The 25,818-nt window shown below is 54.0% G+C and overlaps 1 protein-coding gene and 1 pseudogene across 1 annotated transcript in view; one reads left to right on the forward strand and one right to left on the reverse strand.

The window, feature by feature from the left end:
• Positions 1 to 236: 236 nt before the first annotated feature.
• The window catches only part of MYO7A (myosin VIIA), a 103,897-nt gene continuing 78,315 nt past the window's right edge, over positions 237 to 25,818 (reverse strand). The window contains exons 32-49 of the mRNA XM_029208217.1: positions 18,861 to 19,031; positions 16,569 to 16,686; positions 15,687 to 15,813; positions 14,334 to 14,503; positions 13,231 to 13,421; positions 12,411 to 12,535; positions 11,555 to 11,712; positions 10,375 to 10,528; positions 8,811 to 8,966; positions 8,159 to 8,264; positions 6,689 to 6,802; positions 5,512 to 5,599; positions 5,247 to 5,353; positions 3,965 to 4,150; positions 3,490 to 3,606; positions 2,312 to 2,395; positions 1,278 to 1,397; positions 237 to 979 (exon numbers count right to left, since the gene is read on the reverse strand). Of these exons, the coding sequence (XP_029064050.1) occupies positions 890 to 979; positions 1,278 to 1,397; positions 2,312 to 2,395; positions 3,490 to 3,606; positions 3,965 to 4,150; positions 5,247 to 5,353; positions 5,512 to 5,599; positions 6,689 to 6,802; positions 8,159 to 8,264; positions 8,811 to 8,966; positions 10,375 to 10,528; positions 11,555 to 11,712; positions 12,411 to 12,535; positions 13,231 to 13,421; positions 14,334 to 14,503; positions 15,687 to 15,813; positions 16,569 to 16,686; positions 18,861 to 19,031 (2,382 nt within the window). The 3' untranslated portion in view covers positions 237 to 889. The remainder of the gene's footprint in view (positions 980 to 1,277; positions 1,398 to 2,311; positions 2,396 to 3,489; positions 3,607 to 3,964; positions 4,151 to 5,246; positions 5,354 to 5,511; positions 5,600 to 6,688; positions 6,803 to 8,158; positions 8,265 to 8,810; positions 8,967 to 10,374; positions 10,529 to 11,554; positions 11,713 to 12,410; positions 12,536 to 13,230; positions 13,422 to 14,333; positions 14,504 to 15,686; positions 15,814 to 16,568; positions 16,687 to 18,860; positions 19,032 to 25,818) is intronic.
• On the forward strand, positions 24,503 to 25,429 carry LOC114886980 (annotated as a pseudogene).

Here is a 25,818-nt window from a genome sequence, read left to right on the forward strand (position 1 = left end):
GTTCCTGAGGTTCTTGGAGGTTTCTTGATGAGCCAAGGAGATGTTTCTGGCAGGATGCAAGGGCCACTCTTGATCCACTGGCCCTAGGTAAGGCCCAGAAGCTGGTTCCCCCCCCCCGGATCTCCAGCTCATCCACACTTAGGTCACCACCTCCCAGGGCAGCATCCCCTCAGCCTGCCCCAGGCTCAGCCAGTCCTTTAAGCACCCCCCACCAACCCCCAGACCCAGACCAAAGAGACAGTTCTATAGGCCACTCCCCCAAAGGGCCCTGTCCTGGCCCCACACCCTGCCCCCGCCCCTCCCCCAGCAAAGACACTACAGGGCCAGAAGATGGAACACATGCTTTATGCCTGAGGTGATCAGGGGAGCCTCGAGCAGGGGCTCAGCACTCACTCACACTGTAATATATAAAAGTGGTCTGTCTTCCCTCACCCCAGCTTAGGCTCCTGGACTTAGGGGAATGAAGCCAGTCCCTTAGGCTTCAGAACAATCTTGGTTGGTTGTTCCCAGCATGAAGAACTAGGTAGTCCTCTTGGTACCTTTCCTGGTGGTGCACAGAAAGTCAAAAGAGGCCACATAGTAGGGCTAGTCTGAGCTAAGAAGGGCATCCAAGGAGCACAGGGTTTTACAACTGGGAAGGCCACAGCAAGCCAGGACTAGAACCAACCAGGTGCTTCAGGGGTGGATGGAGGGGAGTTCTGCATCCCGGTAAGGCCACTGCACCGGAAGAAGGGTCAGAGGCCACGATGGTACAGTCAGTGGTGGCCAGCCGGCCCAGCCTCCCTGCCTCGATGGCAAAGGTCTTCCCCCAGCTGCAGAGGTAGCTGATGGTCCTGAGCCAGTTGCTGCCTAGAGAGCAGGCACAGAGCCAGCACCACCTCCCCACTGTTCACTTGCCACTCCTGGAGCCCCGCTGTTTGCTCATGGCCGTGAGCATCTGGCTAATATAGGAAGTCAGGAGGTCATCCATCTTGTAGCCCTGGAAACAGCAGCAAGAAGATAAACAGATGTAGGACACGGCTGCCCACTCAGACCCAGGACACAGCTCCCAGCAAACTGCAGTGGACAGAAGCCCGGACAAAGGCAGATCCTGCCCCCTCCTCTGGACTTACTTAAGTCTCCCCAGCCACACGGCTGAAGGGTTGGATTCATCCAGCCAGACATCTAGGGCTCTAAGCTGTTGCGACCTCACATTAAGGTGCTAATTTGTGTGTCCCTCAACTGAAGCCGCAGGTGAGGCAGGGGAGCCCGCCAGGCCTGGAAGGAAGAGCTCTCACCAGTGACGTCTCACAGAGAAGTTTGCTCCCGCGCACCAGGTTCCCAATGGTGATGTGGAAGTAGGTGTTGCCGCTGCTCCAGTTGGAGATCTTGGTGAAGGGGTGGGTGGTCAAGATGTCCTAGGGGAGCAGAGAGTCTGCAGCTGCACGCCCTGGACCGTCTGGCCTCACTCCTCAGCTCCAGCCCACAGACACCACCCACGCGAAGGACCTCAGACTCTCAGATGAGAAAAGGAGCAAAGGGTAGAGTCCAGCTGTGCTATGGAGCTGCTGTGGGAAGCAGATGCCTTCCCCCTCGAGGTCTTGGGTGGGGCCGGCTGTTGGGACAACCAAGGAAGCCCAGGAGGCCGTGAGGTGTATGGGGCCCAGAACTGTAAATCTGAGAGCCTGAAGGAACTGAAACTGTGGTCACAGATGAGATGGTCCAGCAGAGTTGGAGGGGGGAGACAAGAAGACACAGACTGGGGGAACACAGTGTGTGGGCTGGGTAGAGAAGAAGCCCAGGGAAGTGCCTGAGAGGGAGACCAAGGGGGATATGAGGAAAACCAGGAAAGTGGGCACACGGAGCCAAGGGGAAGATGGTGGTCGTTGCCCCCTTCGCCACCAGCCCCCGTTGTACCCTTCTGTGTCAGTGGCAGGACTTGTCTCCCCTCGGTAGGAACTGCTCTGGCCCACAAACCCGAGCAGCAGTTACCCCAGTAGAGCCTCCCACCCTGACCAGTGTGGACAGAGAGCATTCTGGGAGGAAGTGCTTGGAAGTATCCAGTGATGCTGAAAGGCCAAGCACTAGAGTGATTGGATTTAGTAGCGAGGGCTTTGTTAGTAACTCAGCAGTTTTGATGGAGAGATGAGAGGTAAGGAAGTAGACGCAGCAAACACGGTCAGCCTCTCAAGATGTGTGGCCAGGTGGGTGGATGAAGCGAGGATGGTGGTGGCTGATTGATAGGGTCTCTCGGGGTTTGAGTCTGGGGGTCTTTGTTAGAAGTGCAAACAGAGAAGCCCACCCCCGCCTCCTCTTCCCTGTTGCTGCTCACCTTGGTTCTGGGATCAATGAGGCTGACCCCATACTTGTTGATGGCAATTAGGAGAATCTCAGGAAAGTTTGGCTCTGTAGTTTGCTAGTTAAAAAAAAAAAAGCCAGAGACATCAGGTGGGGAACCGCCCCCAGGAGCCGCCCCCAGCTGGGCTTAAGTCTACCTCTCCTGCTGCCTGCATGATGCCAGGGGTGCACTGGTGTTCGTGGTCCTGCCACGACCTCATGGTTTCTAGCAATACCTCTGCTGGGCCCCCAGAGCTACCCCAACTCCCTTCACGGGTCCCCAACCAGCCCGGTAGCAGTTTCAGCTCTTCTGTCCTGCTTCTCTAGGAGTCTCTGCTATTGCTCTCTCAGCCCTAAAGCCCCTGATCTTTAAAAAGCCTCCTTGAACCCTACACCTGCCTCCAGGTGTACCTACCTACCTCTCTCTTCGTTGCACAGCCAGGCTTCTCAAAGGGGCTCCCTCCTCAGTGTGTAGCAAGGCCATTCCCCACTCTCCATCCTGACCTATCCCCTCGCCCCAGCCACTTCACCATTCTCCTGCCTCTGGTCCTGCCCCTCAGATCCACCCCAGCCCTGAAGTCAGAGTGGGCTCTGGCCCCATCAATCATCCCTGTGCAAAACCGTCCAGGCTGGGCACCACCTGCAGGAGGAACCCTACCAGCCTCTCCTGCTCGCCAACCTGCTGACCGCAGTCTGCTCGCCTCACACCCCCGCCCATCCACACTCACCCACTCGCACTTCCTGCCCAGGCCTGAGCTCTCACACCTCTGGGTCTTTGCTCGTGCCAGGCCGTCTGCCAGGAGCCCTCCCCTCAAGGTCTCCCTGGAAAGCTCAACGTTGCCTCCTCCAGGAAGCTGCCTCAGCCTTTGCCGTCTGGTTGGGCCTCCCAGGCTCTGCCACCCCACTGTCACGGTGCAGATCGTCCTGCATTACTCTGGCCTTTGTACACATCTGCCTCCCCTGCCAGGCTGAGATAACGGCCCCTCAGTGTCCCAGGACGAAGCCCAGGGCCCAGCGCTTAGCTGAGACACCTTGCTGGGACAGAGCGGAGGGCCATTTCCTCCTTTCCTTGCCTGGCAGAGACCACTGCCGTTTCCCAGAGCCAGGGGGAGGAGTCTCTGTGCCATCTGCTTCCCCCTCGTCCTCTCTGAGAAGCACGCACCCACGGCATACCTTCACCTCGAAGAAGGCTGAGCCGAAGGTGGGCCACTTGAAGATGAGCTTCAGGAAGGCCAGCTTGGCCTCCTCCTTGGACTTCCCTGCGTGCTTGTTGAAATAGGCGACGATGGACTGCAGGGGGAGCGGGGGGTCAGAGTCCTCTCCCCCCCCCCCCCCGCTCCTGCCCCATCTGCACTGGCAGCAGTCTATGGGCCCTGGAGGCTCTGAAGCCTCCCCACTTATACCAGTTAATGGACTCCTGACAGCCCTTCCCTCCCCAAAGCAAGCAGGCCAAATAGTATCAATTAAAAAAAATCCGGTCACCATGGTAACCAGGACAGGGCAAATTACTGCCAAGCGGCCAGCTGAATTTACAGGGGCCACAAGGGATACTTCCCTGGGCTGCTGCCCAGCACCTGCCCCCTTGACCCTAGGGTACCCAGAGCACCATTCAGGGGGCCCCTATTCCCACTGTCTCCCCCACGGTCACCCGCTTCCAGTCGTCAGGCGAGATCTGCCGGATGAGGTCCTGGGGCACCAGCTCCCGTAGAAGCTTGGGGATACTGGGGAAGTAGGACTTGTCCTCCTCAAACTTGGCCCTGTAGATGAGTGCCCCCAACTGCAGCACTTCCTCCCGCGTGCACTTGTGGTAGCCTCGGAGATACTTGGGCAACTCCTGCCAGAGACAGAGCAGGTCACAGGCAGTAGAAGCACCTGGAGGAAGTGGGTTCCTTCCCTTAAGCACCCCCCACCCCCCCCCCGTGAGGCCGGGTCTACTACTTTACCCCACATTTGGGCCCACCTGCTTCCCCAACCTCAGCTGACACTGCTCCCCAAGGGGGGAAGGCACACTATGGGGAAACAGCATTATGCCACACAGATTCAGTGCTTTCCAGATTTAAAAAGGCAGATGGAGGAGATCAGAGAGAAGGTTATGGGCTTCTTCCAGATGAGAGAAGATGGTGGACCGACCCAAGTTGGTGGAGGTGGTGATGGAGAGACGTGAATGCGTTTCAGAGATAAGAGATATTCGGGAGGTAAAGTCTTCAGGTGAGTGATTTAGGACATGGGAGAGGTCCACGCTGACTCAGGTTTCTGCCTTGGGGGAGCTGGGAGTTAACGGTGCCACTTGCTAAACGGGCAACATGGGGCAAAGGGGAGAGGAAGAGATCCTGGGTTTGAAGGAAGGCGGCCCTTCTGGCTCCCAGGCCAGGGTTCTCTCTACCAGGGCAGCTGCCTTCCCCACCACTGGCGCCCCTCCCAGCATCCTGGTCTGTCTGTCCCACAGAACGGTAAACGGCCACCTCGGAAGAGACCACCGAGGCTGCAGTCATGAAGACCTGGAATCAAACCCCAGCTCCATCAGCCCTGTGATCCTAATTACATCACTTGATCTGAGGGTTTCTCTGTAAAATGGGAACAGCATGCCTCCTTCTTGGGGGTTGTTGGGAGGACAGAACGAGTACAAGCTGCCAGACACACAATAGAGGCTCAGCCTGTGAGCCACCCTGCTGGCTTCCCGCAGGCCCATGCCCTGCTGGAAAACATCTACAGACCCAGGTGTACCAGCAGAATCCCAAATCCAGAGCATAGCCCCTCACCAAGGGAAGGGCCTGAGAGCTCAGCCCGAGGGCTGGAGGGTTGGGAAGGAGAAGGATCTGAGGTTGGGCACCTCCGGAGACCCCAGCAGGAATGGCTTCCAGTCCATGCTGCTGCCCCTCCCCTGGCAAGGACAGCAGGCAACCACAGCAGAGAGGCTCTGGGCAGCTCACCTGGTAATAGTGGAAGATGGAATCGGCCATGGGGTCCTTCCCTGGCACCGTGGTGGTCCACAGCTTCTTCATGAAGAACACTTGGTAGGTGAGCGAGGGCACGAGTCCTGTGGTAGAGGGCAGTCGGTCACCCAGAAGATCCCGGCACAGAAGGGTGTCCGGCCCAGCACCAGCCCTGGAGGAAGGCCTGACTCGGGCCCCGCCCAGGTGGCACTCAGGTATGGCCCCAGGCCTCGGATGATCCCAGGACTCAGCCTCACGTTACCATCCTTGACGGGCCGTGCTTTCTTTATCCAGTCCGTCAGGTGTCGTACAAAGTCGAAGAAGAAGTCATTCTCAGGAACGCTGATGACCTAGGGACATGGCCATTCTAGTCCAATCATTTTAATTGGAGCAATACTGAGTTTTCTGACTTTCCCACCCAAGGCCTCCCCGGCAGCCCCTTCTCCAGAAGAACTCCTGCTCGCAGCCAGAGGGGGTGTCCATGTATCAACCCCATCTTGCCCCGACTGTGCCTGTTGAGTGTCTCTGTCCAGTGACAGTGACTCCCTTCAGTCATTCAGCAAAGAGTCACTGATTGATTGCTGCTCTAGGACCCTGGAAAAAAGGCCGAGAAAGGGGCCCAGTCCCTGCTTTGGACATTCTCTGGTATCCGTGTCCTGCTCCTCCCACAGGCTCTAAGCCCCGCTGGGTCCAGGACCTCACTGAGATCACCTCTGGGTCACAGTGTCTGGCACAGGGACAGACATGAAGTGAGGAGACAGACATGGATGCACAGGGAACTGTGGGTGAGCGACAGGAGAGCGCACCTGACCTGCCTGCAAGGGTCAGGGAAGCCCCCCATGGGAAGGGGCTTTCAAGCTGGGCCTTTGACTCCCATGGACATAAATGGGGCGGGGGGCAATGTGGGGTGAAGGCAGGGGCCTGTGCTTCAGAGTCAGACCTACCTGGATCTGAGTCCCTGCTGTGTGACCTGAGATAAGTCACTTAACACTTCTGAGTCCAGGTTTTGTGGTCTATTAGGTGGGGATGGTCATCCTCCCTTCAAGGGCTTTTTCAGAGGTGAACTGACCTCAGCATGGCAGCTGAGGGACCAGTCAAATCAACTCTGGAAAGTACATGTGTATTGGGGCAGGGCGAGGAGCCTAGTGTGTCCAGAGCACAGAGTGCTCCCAAGAGGTCTGTGGCCAGGCTGTGCAATGCCTCAGAGGAGAGAGATGTAGGCATAGCTGCTGCATGTAAGGCGGCCATTGCCGGGATGTAAGAAAGAGACGGGCACGATCAGATGGCGTGTGCAAGAGGGCCTCTTCCTCTCCCCGTCCCTCCTTCTGTCTCTGTCCCCACCCCCGCTGCCCCATGAGCTCCCAGGGCGCCAGCAAATTTCCCATGAGACAGACCAAGAGCAGGCAGATAAGCAATCAATGCCCCCCCCCCCAACCCACCTTATCTGCAATTTTGACAAAGAGGCTGAAACCCTCGGAGGACTTGAGCAGCAGCCGGGCAGCGATGTTCTGGCAGAAGTCCTTGGCCTTGGTGCTGGACTCCACCTCGAAGGCCTGGGGGAAGGGGTGGCGGGGGAGCACTTGCCTCTGGCAGGGCCTCTCGCATCCCTGTGGCTGTGCCTCCAGCTAGACGGAGCCCCCTCCCATGCAAGACACCCTCCTTCTGAGGGGGCTTCCCCAGAGCTGGGCACCATGCTTAAGAAAAGGAAGAAGTATAAGACCTACTCTGTATAAAATAAACAAACTCCAAGGATATACTGCACAACACAGGGAATATAGCCAATATTTTATAATAATTATAAATGGAACACCGCCGTTAGAATTTGTGAATCACTGTGTTGTACAGCTGACACTCATAATATTGAACATCAACTAAACTTCAATTAAAAGTAAATAATTATTTTTTTTAAAGAAGGAAAAGCAACTCCTGTCTGGCTCTTCCCAGATCGTGCCCTTCCCAACCCTTCAAGCGGGACTAAGCCTTGGCCTCCAGGGTCCTGGGCCCAGCTGTACAAGCATGAGTGATGGCAGAGGCCAAGGGAGCACAGAAGGGACAGGGTGATTGGAAGGAGAGAAACTGGAGGAAGGAGAAAGCAAACTCCAGAAAGGGTGAGGAGTCAAGAACTGGGCTTGAGAGGGATGGGAGGGTCTGGGGAAGCTCAGGTGAGGGAGGAGTGCGATTTGAGGGGTGGGGGGTGCTCCATGTAACCCTCCATAGGGGACAGGAAAAGATTTTAGGAAGTTTTTCTGTCCTTGTGACTAGAATCCCACAGTGGTATTTCTGAGTCTCTAATCTCTAGACAAGTTTTTAAACTGCTTTTCAAACCGAAAGTTTCACTGTTGGTCTTGTTTATCTGAATGAGATGCTGTGCTGGGATGGAGCAGGGGGTGTAGATCAGGAGCCAGCCTGACCAAATGGGCATGACAAGAAGACAAATAGGACTTTTGCCCAGGGGACCATGGTGGAGGGGACTCACACTCAGGTCAGGTGAGAAGGAAGGAAGTGTTAGTCTGCGGGAGAGTGGGCTCGGGGCAATGGGGGAGGTCTTGGGCTGCGGAGCAGGCAGGCCTGTGCCCAGGAACAGAGCTGGCATCAGGGAGATGACATCAACACAGAGCTCAGCTCAGAAGGAGAAAGCACGTTTCTCTAAAGCAGAGGCTCCTCAGAGACAGGGAGGGGTGACCTTCTCAAGGAAGCTGATCAAAGAAGTGAGAGGCTGAACCAGGAACCCAAGGGCTCCTGACCCGAGGAGTCTGTGGCCTCTTGACTGAGCCCCGACTCCACTGAGGGGCAGGAGGATGGGGGCAAAGGTGGGGGTGGTGGGGAAGAGACATCAGGGCTGCCCCGTGTCCCCGAGGGAGCCTGGTCCTTCAGGGGCACCCACAGACCAAGAAGCCAGAGTCCCTCACCTCGTCTGTGTCATCGGGAAAGTAGACCTTGTGGAAAATCTGGGTGGTTTTGTGCTGGATGGCCTCCACCTCCACCAGGTGCGGGGGGTACTTCCGGGACCCGTTTCTGAAAACCAGGGGAGTGGGGGGGGTGGAAGGGGGGCGAGTCAGGAGGCAGCAGATTGCTGGGGCCATGGGGAGCAGAGAGCAGAGGGCACTTTGGAGACAGGCAAACCCAGTCCTAATCCCCAGCCACCACTTCCTACCAGGTGACAAACTCTCAAGCCTCTAGTTCCTCATCTGTAAAATGAGATGATAATGGTACCCACCAGACAGGGATGTGGAGGGGACCGAATGAAGCAAAGGGTACAAGTGGGCTTTGCAGAGTATGGAGTGTGGCCCAGGTGTCTGCCTCCCCAGCAGACTTGAAGGTATGAGAAAATAACTTTCTGAGCAACCAGACTCTCAAACTGTCCAGAATGGGCACTGCCACCTTTGTCTACCTGGCAGCTGTGGGACCCTGAAGATGGGTCCCAACCCCAAAGATGGGTCAGGACCTCAGCATCCCCAAGGGACTCGTCTCGCAAGCCAGGGTGGCCGGAAGCCCATCCCAGTGCCTGCCGCCACGCACTATGCCCACTGCCCCCTCTGCCCCTTGCAGCCCCTGCTGTACCTCAGGGCTTTCTGGAGCCGCTGCAGGCAGTCGATGGCGAGTGGGCAGTGCTTGCGGGACTGCAGGAAGCGCTGCACATGCGGCAGGAGGATGTTGCTGGGCGGGAAGAGCCCTGTGCACAGCCAGAGCAGCTCCCAGCCCCGCTCCTCACTATACCTGCAGGAAGAGGTGTGGTGTCCAGCAGGGCCACTGCGGGCCAACACGCCTCAGCTCCTCACACGGCAGCACATGCCTGCCCTCACCCCCGCCCCTGTCTGAGGACCAACACGGACCCACCCCGCTGACAGCCTGATCCCATTAGTGCTACTCAAAGTCTGGTCTGCCAACCCCAGCCCAGGCCTCACACTTACTAGTCAGGTGGAGGTAAGGTGCTTGTGTCAGAATAAAAATCAGCTGTGTCACCAAGCACTCTAAGATTTTTTTTTTCTTAGAAAGACTTTCCTATGACGGAAGCAGTGTGTAATTTATATTATGGCAGCAGCCCTTTAACTCGTCTATTATTTGAGTAGCACTATGTTAGACCAGCCCCAGGACTCCCTCAGGCACTACTCTGAGCTCCTTCGGTCTGGCAGGAGGGAAGCCTGGAGGGCTTCTAGGAGGAGGTGGCATTTGATCTAGGCTTTGAAGACTGAGGCAAATTCTGATATGCAAAGGAGAAGAAAGGTTTTCCTGGCTGTGGGCACAGAATGTGCGAAAAGATCTGACGCATGGTCCAATGGTAGACTTGCATAAGAGATGTAGAGAGTGACAAAGCTGGGGAGGGAGTTGCAAGTCTGGGAATAAAGGGAGAGGGTGGGGCTTCTCTCAGGCTCTGAGATGAGCATGTGCCTGACTTCCCCCTCCTGCCATGGTCTGGGCCATCAGGGAGGCAGTGACACCCTCTGGGGTCCAACACCCCCAGCCCATGAGAGTTTTTTTTTTTTTTTTTCGCGGTATGCGGGCCTCTCACTGTTGTGGCCTCTCCCGTTGCGGAGCACAGGCTCCGGACGCGCAGGCTCAGCGGCCATGGCTCACGGGCCCAGCCGCTCCGCGGCATGTGGGATCCTCCCAGACCGGGGCACGAACCCACGTCCCCTGCATCGGCAGGCGGACTCTCAACCACTGCGCCACCAGGGAAGCCCCCATGAGAGTTTTTATCCAGATCTTCTGACTGACAGCCAGCTCAGCCTGAGCCAGGGACGGGACAGGTGCTCATGAGACGCACCTGTAGGCAGACAGTGGCATCTGGGCCAGGGAGGGGAATCCAGAGGAGGCTCAGGCAGAGCGCAGCGGGAAACTAGGAGCTGGGGCTGTTCAGCTTGCGGGGAGGACAGACTGAGGGCGCAGCCACCACCTCTTGGTTCTTGACCCTCTTCCTTGGGCCTTGAGGGAGAGCTAGGACATGAGGGGGCCTGAGGACAGCTTCCTGCTCTGAGTGAAGAAGGACTGTTCCCAGGCAGAGCCAGCTGCTGCCTCGGCAGGGAGTGAGCTCACAGTGGGAGGAGGACCTTTACGATTACCTTCAGCTGTTAGCACTAGGGGTGGGGGGGGGCCTGCCCCTCACCCTCCCACCATCCCCGCTTACCTGATGTGGTTGTCAGTCAGCTGCTTCAGGATCTGCACGTACACCTCGTCCTTGAGGGGCTCAGCCTTCAGGGCACCCTCGAAGATCTGGTCTGTGAGCTCATTGACGGAGCGCATCCTCTTGGACGGGTAGTCACCCATGTACTTGAGCACGGGTGAGGAGCTGTCAAGGAAGGCTGTGGCCAATCGGGGAACAATGGCCCGGGAGGCAGGCGGCCACACTCTCCAACAGGGTCTGCCACCCCTGATCATGTGGCCCTGGGCCTCAGGCTACTCACCCAGGAAATGGGCATAATCTGCCCACACTGCTCTCCATGCCCACTACCCACCCTCTCTCCTCAACTCCTCTGGCCACCTCCTCACTGGCCATCGTGCTCCAGGCCCCAGCCCCACTACCAGAGTCCTCACAGCAACCAGAATAAACTTTCCAAATCACAGATCTAACCATGCCACCCCCTGCCCCAGTGGCTCCCCATGGCTGCACCGCAGGACACAGTCCAAGCTTCTGAACAGGCCTTGGGAAACTTTCATCCATCAGCCCACATCTTGGGATTCCCTTCTTGAACTCTAGCCTCTAGCTGTGCTGAGTTAATTTCTGCCCTTGAAACAGCCCTGCTCTGTTTTGCCTCAGGGCCTTTATACATGCTGCTCCCTCTGTCAAGAACATTCCCCACCCATCTCCCCTTTGACTGGCCAAGGCCTACCCAGTCTCCAGCCTAGATATCACTTCCTCCAGGAAGTCCTCCCTGCCCTCCTCCAAGGCCAAGTCAGGTCAATGTGCTGTCGGGTCCCATCACAGCACTGACCCCGATCAGCACATCTCCACTCTCAACTATGAGCACCATGAGGCTAGGGACTGGGTCTGCTCACCGCCATGTCTCCATGCCTGGCCCAGCACATGGCACGATATACATCTGTCAACCAAGTGACAGGGTGTGAGGAGACAACGGGTGAGGCAGCCCCCTGCACGCTGTAAGGTGCCGGGCACACAGAGGGAGCCGCTCCGTCAGCATCCCCCCACGTCTGCCCAGGCCCCAGCTGGGCCCCTCAGAAGGAAGTAAGTGTCTAGACGAAAACCCTATAGGCCAGGCCCAGCCCAGCCCTCCCCTGCCCTAGGCGCCCCCTCCCCGTGGCCCCTGCCTGACCCTCCATGCCCCCCCCACCCCTGAGGGTGCGGATATCGATGAAGGCCATGCAGGCCTCCTGCGAGAGCTCCTCGCTGCCCAGGATCTTCTTCAGCAGTGCCTGCTTGAGCGGCTCCCGCGTGTGGCTCCACAGCCGGTCCTTGCCGCGGGTCTTGGACACCATCACGCGGCTCAGCGTGTGCTTGGGTGGGGGCCTGCACAGCACAGGACAGTCCGCACTGACGGCCAGGTTGTGAGACTCCAGCCCCATCCCGCCCCGTGTAGGAAGCGGAGCGGAGAGAACCGGCTTCCCTGCTGCGCTGCGTGACCTGGGATGAGTCACCAGCCCTGCCCGGGCCTTACTTTCTCAGCCAACAGACAGAGACACTAACAAGGCTGGCTGTGCCCCGGCAGCCCTGCCCGCCTCCCCGGCCTGCTCGCGCCTGCTTCTCTCTGCTTGCTCTGCTCCAGCTGTGGCGCTCCTCCACCCGGCTCACCCCGCACCCCCCCACCCCCGCTTAGCTCAGATACCACTCCCTCCACGAAGCCTCCATCTCCACCCCGACCCAGCATCTCCATCACAACACTGGGCGCACAGAATAACAGCCGCCTGGTCTCATGCCTGTCTCCCCACCAGGACTGTGAATCGGTGAGGCAGGTACAGCCTTGAGTCAGGAGTGCCCAGGACTCCACCTAGGGTGGGTGCAGTCACAGTATCTTAAATGAAGGAAGGATAAGATGACACAACATGAGAAGCATCATCTCGATGGACTGAGACTGCCCTCTGGTTCCCTCTGACCTGGGCACTGCTCACAGACGGGGACACCACAAAGCAACCCCAGCACGCAGACCAGAGGGTAGCAGAAGCCTGCAGCTCCCTGTCCTGGGGCCCTCTCTCCCCTTCCCCCATCACCTGAAGTAGTCGTAGGAAAATTCCTCCAGCGTGTAGGGCTTGGCGCGCACCTCAGGCTCTGCCGTTCGCAGCTGCAAGAGCCGGATAACGTCCTGCCTCTGGTCGGGGGTCATGGTGACCAGGGCCTAGAGACCGAGAGATGGGGAGCTGAGGTCAGGCGCCCCTGGATCTGTACCCCGGGCCCCTGGATCAACATGGTAAAGCCCAGAGCCTTCTTAAGTGGGTCTGGGGGTGGGCCCTGTGCCCCATTCTGACCCTGGGAACACCTTTCCTCCTGGGGGATCTCTGACATTACCACTGCCTCCATCATGCTGGCCTTAGGACCCTTCCCTTGGTGCCCTGTGTCTGAACTAAGTTGGGTCAGTCAGAAAGCCTGGACAAGGCAGCGGATGCAGTGTGAGAACTGCCCCGTCAACAGAGCCTGGCTCTGGAGCTGCCTGGAAAGCTGGGCTCCGAGTCCTCAGTGCTGGCTCGAGGGGCTCCAGAGGAAGCAGGGCCTCACTTCCCATCTCTGCCCTCACTGCCTTTCTGGACAGTGCAAGCCCCTACCCCCGCCCCCATCCCCTAGGCCACTCTTCTCTGATCCCCTACCCCTGGACAGTTCCTCCCCTGATGCAATTTCTAGGTCCCTCTCCACCTGGCACACATTTGATAGTTGCCCCCAACTTTCAGTTTATGGTTCCATAAGACCCCCAGATCATCTTCACAGAAGCTGCAAAGCATGAATCTACTGTAACCCCTCACTCCGTTTTTCGTGGGAAGAAGACAAGGAGGGGCCAGGGGAGCCTCCCATGCATCTGCCCCACCCCGGGCCACGTACCACAATCTCCCGCGGTGGCATGGTGACAGTGGGCATGACATACACGCAGTCGGTGGGGAAGTCCCCACGCTGCTTGGTCCTCTCATTGATGCCATTGGCCCAGCCTGAGTTCATGACCTGCTCTCCTGTGTCATGGTCCAGGATGATGAGGTCCCCCTTGGCAAAGCTGAGGAAGCCTGACTCCTCGCCCGCTGGAAGGCATGGGTGCGCAGGGCCACATGGGGGCAGAGAGAGAGGCTGGGTTGGAACACCTCTCTTTGGGTTGATGACCTGTAAGCCCCTCCTCCCCACTGGAACTGAGGCCCTGTCCCATATCTGCTCAGCAGCCACTCTGCCTCTACCTTGCACAACCCCCAACACAGATAGCCATCGGAGGGGGCCACTTCCCAGCTCAGAAGCCTTCCGTGGCTCCCCACTGCCCTAAAAGGAATCCCACACTCCTCGACACGCTACAGGCCTGTTGCTGGCAGATGGCCTTCCTGACGTCTTCTGCCTCACTTTTTGCCCCTCCCGCCTCACCTCACCCATTCCAGCCGAAACAAACTGCCCACAGTTCCCAGACACTGCCCCCTCCAGCCTCTGCTCGGTTCCCCTCTCTGCCCCAAACGTTCTGTTCACACATACGTCCTCCCCGAACCCCAGGCTCCCACAGCCTCTGGGCTTCCCGGGTCACTGCACTATCACAGGGATGGGCACTGTCTGCTCCCACCCCCTCCCCACTGAGGGCAGGGCTGGGTTCATTTCGTCTCTTTCTCACGCTCTGCTCGGGACCTCAAAGGCCCGGGGATGCACGGTCCATAGTTGTTACCACTGTCATCATTTGAAGATGGTGGGTATTGGGGGAACACTGAGGAGGAACCCCTGATCTCATCTGGAGAAGTTGGCAAGTAACAGGTATTTAAGACCAGAGGGAGGAAGGTTCCCCACGGGGCACAGATCGAAGGCACGGGGTTGAGCTATCTGGTCCAGCTGGAACCGAAGGTGTCTGGGGAAGAATGGGTAGCAGGCTCTCGTGATCCTGAACGCCAGGCCAAGGCCAGGGCACGTAATCTGCCTAGCACCCTGACCCCGGGGACTGGCATCTCGTGCCAGGAGCCACTCACCAGGGCTGGGGTTGTCCTGCAGGGCCACCACATACTTAGACCTCTTTCGGAGCCCCTCCAGGAAGGTGACCACCAGGTCACGGATGTCCTCAGCATTGCTGGAGGTGAAGGTGTACTCATCCCCCTTGATGGTGGCCAGCGTAAAGCTGGGGGCTACCAGTTTCGCTCCCCTGCAGGACCAACACGGAGAACAGGGCCCTGTCGGGGTCACTCCTGCCCAGCCCGAGTGAGATGCAGCACAGCCCAGGTCAGAGCAGCCCAGCGAGAGCGAGACACGGCACTCCCTGAAGGAGACCAAGGCCAGCCCAGTCAGATGTGGCCCAGCCAGAAAGAGGCCGGCCCAGCCAGGGTGAGATGGGGCCCAGGCAGCCACAGCTCAGCCTGAGTCAGCCACGGCCAGGCCAAAGTCACACATGGTCCTGGGAGGCCTGCAGGGGGAGCTCACTTCCCCTTTGTTGTCTAATTCCCACTCACCCTTTAGGGCTCAGCCTAGAAACCACTGCCTCCAGGAAGCCCTCCCTGCCTTCCCATAGCCCTCAGCACACTGGCCCCTACTTTACAATGGCTTATGCGATGCCCATCTCCCCTCTCAAGTGAAGCTGCAAGAGGACAAGGACTATCTTGTCACCACTGCATCCCATGTGCCTGGTCAGAGCTGGACATGACCCAACCCCTGCCCACATCGGACACAGCCCAGAGACACTCCTACAAGCCCCAGATGCGGGGAGGAGGCACTGCTGGGAATGCCAGTCCATTCCAGGACCCACTCCCAATGTTGCTCCCATGTGCACTGCACTTCTCAGTTTACAAAGAGCTCTCCTATCAATTATTGCATGTATTCCTCACCACTGTACTGATGGAAAGTTAAGACCTCCATTTTAGAGATGAGGCCATGGAGGTGAGTCCCACACGGAGCCCTGAATCTCAGGCCAGCTTTTTGTACACGCTCGACTGTCCCTGACTGTCCTAACCACCCCTGCCCATCTCAGAACAGCCACAAATGTGCTGTAAATACCCGCCCCCCCCCACACCCTATAGGGAGGAAGGTGCCTGAGGGGTCTGCAGGGTGCAGCCCTGCTCGGTCACATGTGACCAGGACAGGCCACTGCGTGTCTCTGCACCTTGGTGATGTCCTCTGTTAGGTTTCCTTCAAAGGCCCCCATGACCCGCAGAAAAGCCCCGGGAGCTCTCTCCTTCCCCGTGTGTCTGCCTGTGTCTCCATCTGTCCCTCCTCACTTCAGAAGGTGCTGAATCAGGACCCTGGGTTTGAGTCCCATCCCTGCCACTGGTCTTCATGCGGCTTTGGACAAGTCCCCGCCCTGCACTAACGCGGGGAGTGGGGGATGGACTAACCTACTGCTGGACACGGCCATGATCTCGGGGAAGGACAGCTCCAGAAGCACCTGCTCCTGCTCATCCACAAAGTAGACGCCCGTCCAGTTGACGGCCACAATGACGTCATTCTTGGGGAGGCTGGGGCCTGGGGCAGAGACAGAGGCGCTGAGAGGGCACCTGCCCGCTGCCGAACCCAGCCCTTCTCGATCCTCATAACCACCAGGGGGGTGGCCAGGGTGGGGTATGTTGATGTCCATTTTACAGATGGGGAAACTGAGGCTCGGAGAACACAACCTCCCTACAAGCCGAAATGCCAGGTGCGGTGGGAAGAGAGTGTTGGATTAAGGAACTGGGCTGGAGCCGCATCCCTGCCACTGGCCTGTGCAGCTTGGAACAAGTCCCTGCCGTGCGGTATGGTGGGATACGGGGAGGAGTCAGACGAACTGAGCCCCAACGTTCCCTCGAACCTGATATTTGGTGGTTCTGTGAAGCCACCACCAGCACAGGGCCTGGCACGGAGCAGGTGCCTGGTACCAGTGGCCTGAGGTTGGCTCAGCAAGTGGCCAGTACAGGTTTGTCGGCTGCATCTACTCTCAGCTTCACGGGTTCGGCCCAGCCTGTGCTCTGGGCCACCCTCTTCTGTACATAGTAGGTGCTTTAATGATCACAATACTCAGTCAATTGTTTGACCCAGTGTGTTGCTGAGAACCTACTATGTGCCACGGAGCCCTACTGGGCTGCAGGGAGGCAGGACCCACTCGGCACATTGACTTGGAGGCCAAGCAACCCTGCGGGCAGGAGGCTGGCTGACTGGGGAGTCTGGCTCAGGCCATCCCCCTCCCTCTGCCACGGACCAGAGCCATCGGGGGAGGGACGGGAGGCAGGTGGGCTGAGGGGTACCTGAGAACTTGTAGGCTTCGTAAAACCTGGAGAAGAGCAAGGGCCACTTGAAGCGGGCATAGTTGACCACATCCTCTTTGACCTTCTGGGCATCAGTTCTCCTCTGGGCATAAATCCCCTGGAGGGGCACAGAGAGGGACAGGGGACAAAAGACTTGGCACAAGCTCTATCTGGAAATCAAATGTCCCTGTCTGCAAGTCGGAAGTGGGCCCCAGGCCACCGTGTCCTCGTGTACACCATGGCCTCACCCCACCCCCCCCAGCCCACAGCCTCCCCGTCACTCCATCTTCCTCCGATTCCACCTCCGATTCCATCAACAGCAGTGAGCACTTGCTAGAGGAACATGGGTCCCCCCTCAGGGAGCTCCCGATTCAGCAGAGTGACAAGAAAGCCCACAATCCCAGCCGGCGCATGTGCAAGGCACAAGGGCAGGGATCAGGGAAGGAGTTTTGGGAACAGGAACATGAGTGGCTAAGGATGGGGCCGGGGGGGTGCCAGGCCTGACCAAGAAGAGGGAGTGGGAAACCGGTGAGTAGGAGCCAGGTCACAGAGAACCATGGGCGAGGCCACCACTGTGAGGCTGGTCTCTTAGTGGAAACTGACAGGTAAACTTGGGAGTTAGGAAGATGGCAGGGTAGAGAAGGGTTGGAGCCTGGAGTGGGCAAGCAGATGGGGGAATAATGCAGTGCTCCTGGCAAGAAATTAATGCACGGATGTTTTATTATCTAAAAATATTCTGCCGAGCTTTAATAAGAACTTGGTGGTATTGGAGTAGAATTGGAGGGATCAGAATGAACTCATGGTTTTTATCATCTATGAACACAAACATAGATGAAGACATGTGTGTGTGCCAGCCCCTGTGCTGTCACATTTCCATGCACGAAGAGGGCCGTTAACATCTGGTGAGTCTAGGTGAAGTGTATACTGTACACAGCAGGCCTAGCTTTTTAACTTGCAACTTTTTCGTAAGTTTGAAATTTCAAAATAAAATGTTTTTACTCCTCTGACCCTAATAATCATGCTAATTTGGACCTGTCCACTCTACAAGAGGCCGGGGCCAGGGCTCTGGAATGCACAGGCCAGGGCACTACAGTCCAGCGGGGAGACACACGAGCTCGGTCATGGGCTCTGAGAGGGCAGAGGGCACATCTGTGGCACTCGCAGCTGTGTCTCCAGGGCCTGGTGCAGTGCCCCGGCACATGGCAAGCACCCAAAACAAAGGGAATTCATGAGTGATGGCACCCAACCCAGAACATGTCAGGTGCCACATGCACATTGGCAGTGCACACCGAGGACCCAGGGAAGGCAGAGGAGTGGAGGTGGGGATGGAGGCTGGAGCTGTTGGCAGGTGGAATGGATGGGCTTCAGCAGCTAACCAAGTGTGAGGGGTGAGGGAGAGGAGGTGGCCAAGAACAGAAAGAGTGGGGGAGGGAGTACATGCATCTCTTCTGGAGGGGGCTGAGGACAGGGAGGTCCTCGGGGGTGAGCCCGGCCTAGAAGCACAGGGGGTGCAGGGAGCATTCGGGTACAGGTGGAGACTTGTGGGCAGCTAAAGGGGAGGCAAAGAGCTCAGGGGGAGACACATGGGGCTCCTGGGTTAGGGAAGAGGCCACGTGGCTTAGGGGTTGAGACACACTGATCTTGGAGCCCTTGGCAACTTGTGTGCAAAGAGGATTCTGCTCTTATACAACCAGGGCCTGGAGATGGGGAGGCCCATGGGTCCCCTCCAGCAGCCAGGGTCCCCCACCCCCACCAGGGTACCCCTGCTCTACTTGGGGCGGGTCTCTTAGCCTAGAAGGGAGCTACTCAGAGCTGGTTATGGGCCTGGGGCCTTAAACAAGAGGCAGAGGGGGCCAGTACCTCAAATTCCCAGACAGGAAGTTGGGCCAGAGCTCTTTAAGGGGAAAGGAAGTGCACTTCCTAGAAGCTCCTCCAGCATGCACCAGCTCTCCTGAGCTGCAGCACTAATAAGCGTTGGTGGGAGGCCAGGAGCTGGGACCCCCCAGTGCCCATGAACCCATGGTTTCCCTCATGAGGCCATGGGGCTAGATTTGATCCATCTCTGTGTCCCTGGCACCCAGTGCAGAGTAGAGGGCAGAAAACACAAGTGAACTGATATCCATGGTGGAGAAAGGCTGCTGGGAGCCAGGAGGTCAAGGGTGCCATCCTGTCCTCCCAGCCCCATGGACAGACAGATGTCAGGTAAGAGCTGTGACCTCTTTGATTTCTCAGGTCCTTACCTTCCAGCCAGGTCATCAGAAAGCCCCTCCTTCAAAACCCCAGCCCTCTGACCTTCTTGTGGGCAGCAATGGCCAACTGGGCCCACTTCTCCAGCGTCCTCAGGGGTGTGATCTCACGGTCAGGGATGTAGGTGGGCACGAGGTTCAGGAGGCGCGCCAGGATCATCTCGGAGCCGTAGTCCACAAAGTACTGCTGGGAGGCCAGCTCGGCCAAGTCATCCTCCTAGGTGTGGGGAGATCTCATTCACACATGCTCTGGGAAGCCATTCCGGGCCACCAAAGCCCCCAGGCCCTGCATCCTGTAGCTTTCAGACCCTTGCCAGTGGGACCCTGTGCTCTCCCTGACTCACCAGGACCTCCTCCTGTCTGCTTGGTGGAGCCATGAGCACTGCAAAGGCAGGGCCACACTCACCTGCTCCTGGGTTTCCTCAGCACCAGCACAGAGCTGGACTCTGCCCAGGGGCACATGAGCTGACCCAGAGGGACCAGCCAGCCCATTGGTAATGGGTCAGCCACTACCTTCTCAGCCTGATGAGAAAGGGCTGCCCTGGAGAATGGGGGACCTGGGTACCGCTGGAGACTATCAGAGGAATGGGGTGCATCACTACCTCCATCACCATCACTACACCCCCTGGGGACAGTCAAGGCATTGAACAACCAGTGAGCCATAATGCAGAGGCTACAGAGAGCCAGATGGGCACTGAGCATTTGCCCCTTTTCTGTCTGAGGCTGGTACATGGCAGCCCCAGTGATGCCTGCCTGGGGCTCCCCAGGGCTCCCCAGGGCTATGGCAGTAGGGGAAAGGGTCTTGGGCACCTTGAAGGCAGTAGATGTTTTCCAACGAGTTCAAAGTATTTTGGAATTTTAGCAACTGATATGGCTGTACTAACACATTCTGCTTGAATATCAGCTCGCCAACACCAAAACCACCACTGTTATAATCACCACCATTACCAACACCAACGCCACCATCAGCAGCACCACCTACACCATCACTACCTCCACCATCATCCCTCGTTTCCATCATCTCCATCCTTATTCCTCCATCATAATAACCAACAGAACCATAAGTGTCATGAAAACCATCATCACCATCAAAAACAAAGCAACCACATCAATCCTGTCCTCAGGAGATAAAAGCATACACGTTTGTAAACTGTGGTCTAAACGAGTGGATCTCTTACTCCTTTAGAGCAGAGTTTCTAGACTAACTAACAATACAGCAAGATGCACAGACAAGGTGGTGGAGTGGAAGGACCTGAGCTCACTTCCTCTCACAAAAACACCAAAATCATAACTAACGCTGAACAACCTCAACATAAAGGACTGGAACCTAACAAAAAGGATATTCTACTTCCAAAGACAGAGAAGCCGTCACAACAAGACAGTAGGAGGGGTGCATTCTCAATACAATCAAATCCCATGCCAGCCAGGTGGGCAACCCACAAACTGGAAAATAATCGTATCGCAGAAGTTCTCTCAAAGGAGTGAGAGTTCTGAGCCCCATGTCAGGCTCCCCAGTCTGGGGGTCTGGCAACAGGAAGAGGAGCCCCTGGAGCATTTGGCTTTGAAGGCCAGCTGGGTTTGATCACAGGAACTCCACAGGACTGGGGGAGAGAGAGACTGCAGTCTTGGAGGGCACACACAAGATTTCACATGCACTGGGACCCAGGGCAAAGTAGTGACTCCACAGGAGTCTGGGCCAGACCTACCTGCAGGTCTTAGAGGGTCTCCTGGGGAGACGGGGGGTGGTTGTGGCTCACTGTGGAAACAAAGACGCTTGTGGTGGAGGTACAGGGTACTCATTGGCATGAGCTGTCCCGGAGGCTGCCATTTTGACACTAAGACCTGGCCGACCCAACAGCTCGAAGGCTCTAATGCTGGGACATCTCAGGCTGAACAACCAGAAGGCCAGGGACACAGCCCCGATCATCAGCAGACAGGATGCTTAAAGTCTTCCTGAGCCCACAGCTGCCTGTAAACACACCCCTGGACATGGCCCTGATCACCAGAGGGACAACACCCAGCTCCACCTACCAGTGGGCAGGAACCAGGCCCTCCCACCAGGAAGCCTCTTAGACCAGCCTCATGCATCAGGTGGCAGACACCAGAAGCAAGAGGAACTAAAATTCTGCAGGCTGTGGCACCATAAACACAGAAAGTTAGACAAAATGAGACAGCAGAGGCATATGTTCTAGGTGAAGGAACAAGATAAAACCCCAGAAGAACAACTAAGTGAAGTGGAGATAGGCAATCTACCTGAAAAAGAATTCAGAGTAATGATGGTAAAGATGATCCAAGATGTCAGAAAAAGAATGGAGGCAAAGATTGAGAAGGTAAAAGAAATGTTTAACAAAGACCTAGAAGAACTAAAGAACAAAAACAGAAGTGAACAAGACAAAAACATAAATGAAAAATACAGGGAATCAATAGCAGAATAAATGAGGCAGAAGAAAGGGTAAGTGAGCTGGAAGACAGAGTGGTGGAAATCACTGCCACAGAACAGAATAAAGAGAAAATAAATGAGGACAGGGCTTCCCTGGTGGCACAGTGGTTAAGAATCCACCTGCCTGGGCTCCCCTTGTGGCACAGTGGTTGAGAGTCTGCCTGCCGATGCATGGGATGTGGGTTTGTGCCCCAGTCCGGGAAGATCCCACATGCCGCAGAGTGGCTAGGCCCCTGAGCCATGGTTGCAGAGCCTGCGCGTCCGGAGCCTGTGCTTCGCAACGGGAGAGGCCACAACAGTGAGAGGCCTGTGTACCGCAAAAAAAAAAAAAAAAAATCCACCTGCCAATGCAGTGGACATGGGTTTGAGCCCTGGTCCAGGAAGATGCCACATGCCACGGAGCAACTAAGCCCATGTGCCACAACTACTGAAGCCTGTGTGCCTAGAGCCCATGCTCCACAAGAGAAACCACCACAATGAGAAGCCTGAGCACCACAACGAAGAGTAACCCCTGCTGACCGCAACCAGAGAAAAGCCTGCGCACAGCAACGAAGACCCAACACAGCCAAAAATAAATAAATAAAATTAATTTATTTAAAAAAAGAAAAGAAAAAGAACAGTTTAAGAGACCTCTGGGACAACGTTAAATGCACCAACAATCACATTACAGGGGTCCCAGAAGGAGAAGAGAGAGAGAAAGGACCTGAGAAAACATTTGAAGAGATAATAGCTGAAAACTTCTCTAACATGGGAAAGGAAACAGTCACCCAATCCAAGAAGTGCAGAGAATCCCATACAGGATAAACCCAAGGAGGAACACGCTGACATACATATTAATCAAACTGACAAAAATTGAAGACAAAAAGAAAATATTAAAAGCAGCAAGGGAAAAGCAACAAATAACATACAAGGGAATCCCCATAACGTTATCAGCTGAGTCGTCAGCAGACCAGAAGGGAGTGGCACGATATATTTAAAATGATGAAAGGGAAAAAACTACAACCAAGGTTACTCTACCCAGCAAGGATCTCATTCAGATTCGATGGAGAAATCAAAAGCTTTACAGACACGCAAAAGCTAAGAGAATTCAGCACCACCAAACCAACTTTACAACAAATGCTAAAGGAACTTCTCTAGGTAGAGAAGAAAAGCCCACAACTAGAAGTAAGAAAATTACAAATGGAAGAGCTCACTGATAAAGACAAGCATACAGTAAAGGTGGGAAACCATCCACACACAGATATGTTAACACAATCAGCAATGGTGAGAAGAGGGTACAAATGCAGGATGTTGGAAACACATTTGAAATTAAGAGACCAACAACTTAAAACAATCTTGTATATATATAGACAGCTATATCAAAACCTCATGGTAACCACAAACCAAAACTCTACAATAGAGATACCCACAAAAAAGAATCCAAACACAACACTAGTCATCAAATCAAAAGAGAAAAAAAGAGGAAGGGAAGAAGAGAGAACTATAAAACAATCCCAAAACAATTAACAAAACGTCAATAAGAACATACATATCAGTAATTACCTTAAATGCAAATGAATCAAATTACCTTAAATGCAAACGAACCAAAAGACATACACTAGCTGAATGGATACAAAAACAAGACCCATATATATGCTGTCAACAAGAGACCCCCTTCAGATCTAGGGACACATACAGACTGAAAGTGAGGGGATGGAAAAAGATATTCCATGCAAATGGAAATCGAAAGAAAGGCGGAGTAGCAATATCCATATCAGACAAAATAGACTGTAAAATAAAGACAGACAGTTACAAGAGACAAAGGTGGACACTAATGATCAAGGGAGCAATCCAAGAAGAAGATAAAACAATTGTAAATATATATGCATCTAACATAGGAGCACTTCAATATATAAGGCAAAGCTAACAGCCATAAAAGGAGGAACCAACAGTAACACAATAATAGTGCAGGACTTTAACACCCCACTTATATCAATGGACAGATCATCCAGACAGAAAATCAATAAGGAAACACAGGCTTTAAATGATACATCAGACCAGGTGGACTTAATTGATATTTATATAGCATTCCAACCAAAAGCAGCAGAATACATATTCATCTCAAGTGTCCATGGCACATTCTCCAGGATAGATCACATGCTGCGCCATAAAGCCGTGATAAGTTTAAGAAAACTGAAATCATATCAAGCATCTTTTCTGACCACAATGCTATGAGATTAGAAATCAATTACAAGGAAGAAAACTGTAAAAAACACAAACACGTGGAGGCTAAACAATATGCTACTAAATAACCAATGGATCACTGAAGAAATCAAAGAGGAAATCAAAAAATTCCTAGAGACAAATGAAAATGAAAACATGATCCAAAACCTATGGGATGCAGCAAAAACTTTTCTAAGAGAGAAGTTTAAAGCAACACAATCTTACCTCCAGAAACAAGAAAAATCTCAAATAAACAACCTAAACTAACACCTAAAGCAACTAGAGAAAGAAGAACAAATAAAACCTAAAGTTAGTAGAAGGAAAGAAATTATAAAGATCAGAGCAGAAATAAATGAAATAGAGATGAAAAAAATAATAGAAAAGATCAATGAAACAAAAAGATGTTTCTTTGAGAAGATAAAAAATTGATAAACCATTAGCCAGACTCATCAAGGAAAAAAGGGAGAGGCCTCAATAAAATTAGAAATGAAAAAGAAGTTACAGCAATACCACAGAAATACAAAGGATCATAAGAGACGACTACAAGCAACTGTATGCTGATAAAATGGACAACCTAGAGGAAATGGACAAATTCTTAGAAAAGTACAGTCTCCCAAAACTGAACCAGGAAGAAGCAGAAAATATGAACAGACCAATCACAAGTACTGAAATTGAAACTGTGATTTAACAACTCCCAACAAACAAAAGTCCAGGACCTGATAGCTTCACAGTGAATTCTATCAAACATTTAGAGAAGAGTTAACACCTATCTTTCTGAAACTATTCAAAAAATACCACACAGAAAGTCCAATATCACTGATGAACACAGATGCAAAAATCCTCAACAAAATACTAGCAAACAGAATCCAACATTAAAAGGATCATACACCACGATCAAGTGGGATTGATCCCAGGGATGCAAGGATTTTTCAGTATCTGCAAATCAATCAGTGTGATACACCACATTAACAAATTGAAGAATAAAAACCACCATTCAAGGTTGTGCCCTGCCCCCTTCCCTCTTGTTTCATTCACACCTAAGGAAGATGGCTTGTGCTGAGTATTCTTTTCATCTTTCAAGTCTAGAGGAGCTCGTTGGAGTTCTGCAGAAGGTGCTAAAGGATAACTTTGCTGATGTCCAGGTCTCTGTAGCTGAGTGCCCTGATTTGACTAAGGACCATTTACCTTTCCTGTAAAAGGCATCTGTGGGAAAACTAGAATTGCAGAAGTAGGAGGTATGCCTTACTTATTGCCTCTTGTAAATTAAAAAAAAAGTTTATAACCTAAATAAGATTGCAAAAGAAATCCAACTTCCCAGAGCTTTTATTCTTAGAGCAGGAGCAGGCCCATTTCAGACTCTTGGATTCAATTCTGAGTTTATGTCAGTTGTTCAAACAGAAAGTGAACACAAACCTCCTGTGTATTGAAGTTAATTTGCTCGTGTTAACCCTAAAGATGGAGGGTGCCTACTAGAGAAATACAGTGAGAATATCATGATTTGGGGTGTGCATTACTGGCTAATCTTTTTGTCAGTGGGGGCCAACCTGGAAAGGTCACTGAGATGAAAGCCAAAAGAAGAACTGGAAAACTTAACTTTGTGACTTGTATGAGACAGACTCTTGAAAATGATTATGGAGATAAGCCTGTGGGGATGGGGGGTACTTTCGTGACTCAGAAGAGAAAAGTGAAGACTCACATTATACCCACAGAATTGTCTTCCTGCCCATTGAACTCTGATGAAGACGTGAATAAATTGTTGCATTTTTACAAGATGAAGGCTCCTCTGGTCTGTCTGCTGGTTTTTGTCTTCAGAGACCCAGGGTTTGATTTGAGGTTGGAGCACCCTCGGTGTTTCAGTCATCATGGAAAAGGTGGACATTACTATAATGGAATGACTTGGATACTTCTTACCTGCAGATTTTCTGTATTGCATTGACCAACCAAAAGAGACCCATTCTTTTGGGCGAGATTAAATCAACTGATACTCATTTAGAAGAAGAAATAATTAAGGTTAATTGATTGATTAACTCATTGATAGATAGTAATATAAAATCCAAAGGGGTCAGCAAGATGGCAGAGGAGTGGGAGGACGTGGAATTCATCTCTCCCCACAAACGCATCAAGAATACATCTACAAATGGAACAATTCTCACAGAGCACCAGCTGAACACTAGCAGAGGACCTTGGATACCTAAAAGGGCAAGAAAGATCCCCGTGTAGCCAGGTAGGATGAAAGAAAGAAAAAGGGAAAAAGAAAAGGAGAGGAAGCGGGATGGGAACGGCACCCCTGGGTTGTGGGGAGCTAAAGGAGAGGAGAGGGTCCCACATCCGGGGAAGCCCCCTCATAGACAGGGACATGAAT

The sequence above is a fragment of the Monodon monoceros genome, unplaced genomic scaffold (assembly GCF_005190385.1).
Source record: "Monodon monoceros isolate NGI ecotype Baffin Bay Population unplaced genomic scaffold, NGI_Narwhal_1 Super_Scaffold_7, whole genome shotgun sequence".
In the NCBI taxonomy this organism is placed as follows: domain Eukaryota; kingdom Metazoa; phylum Chordata; class Mammalia; order Artiodactyla; family Monodontidae; genus Monodon; species Monodon monoceros.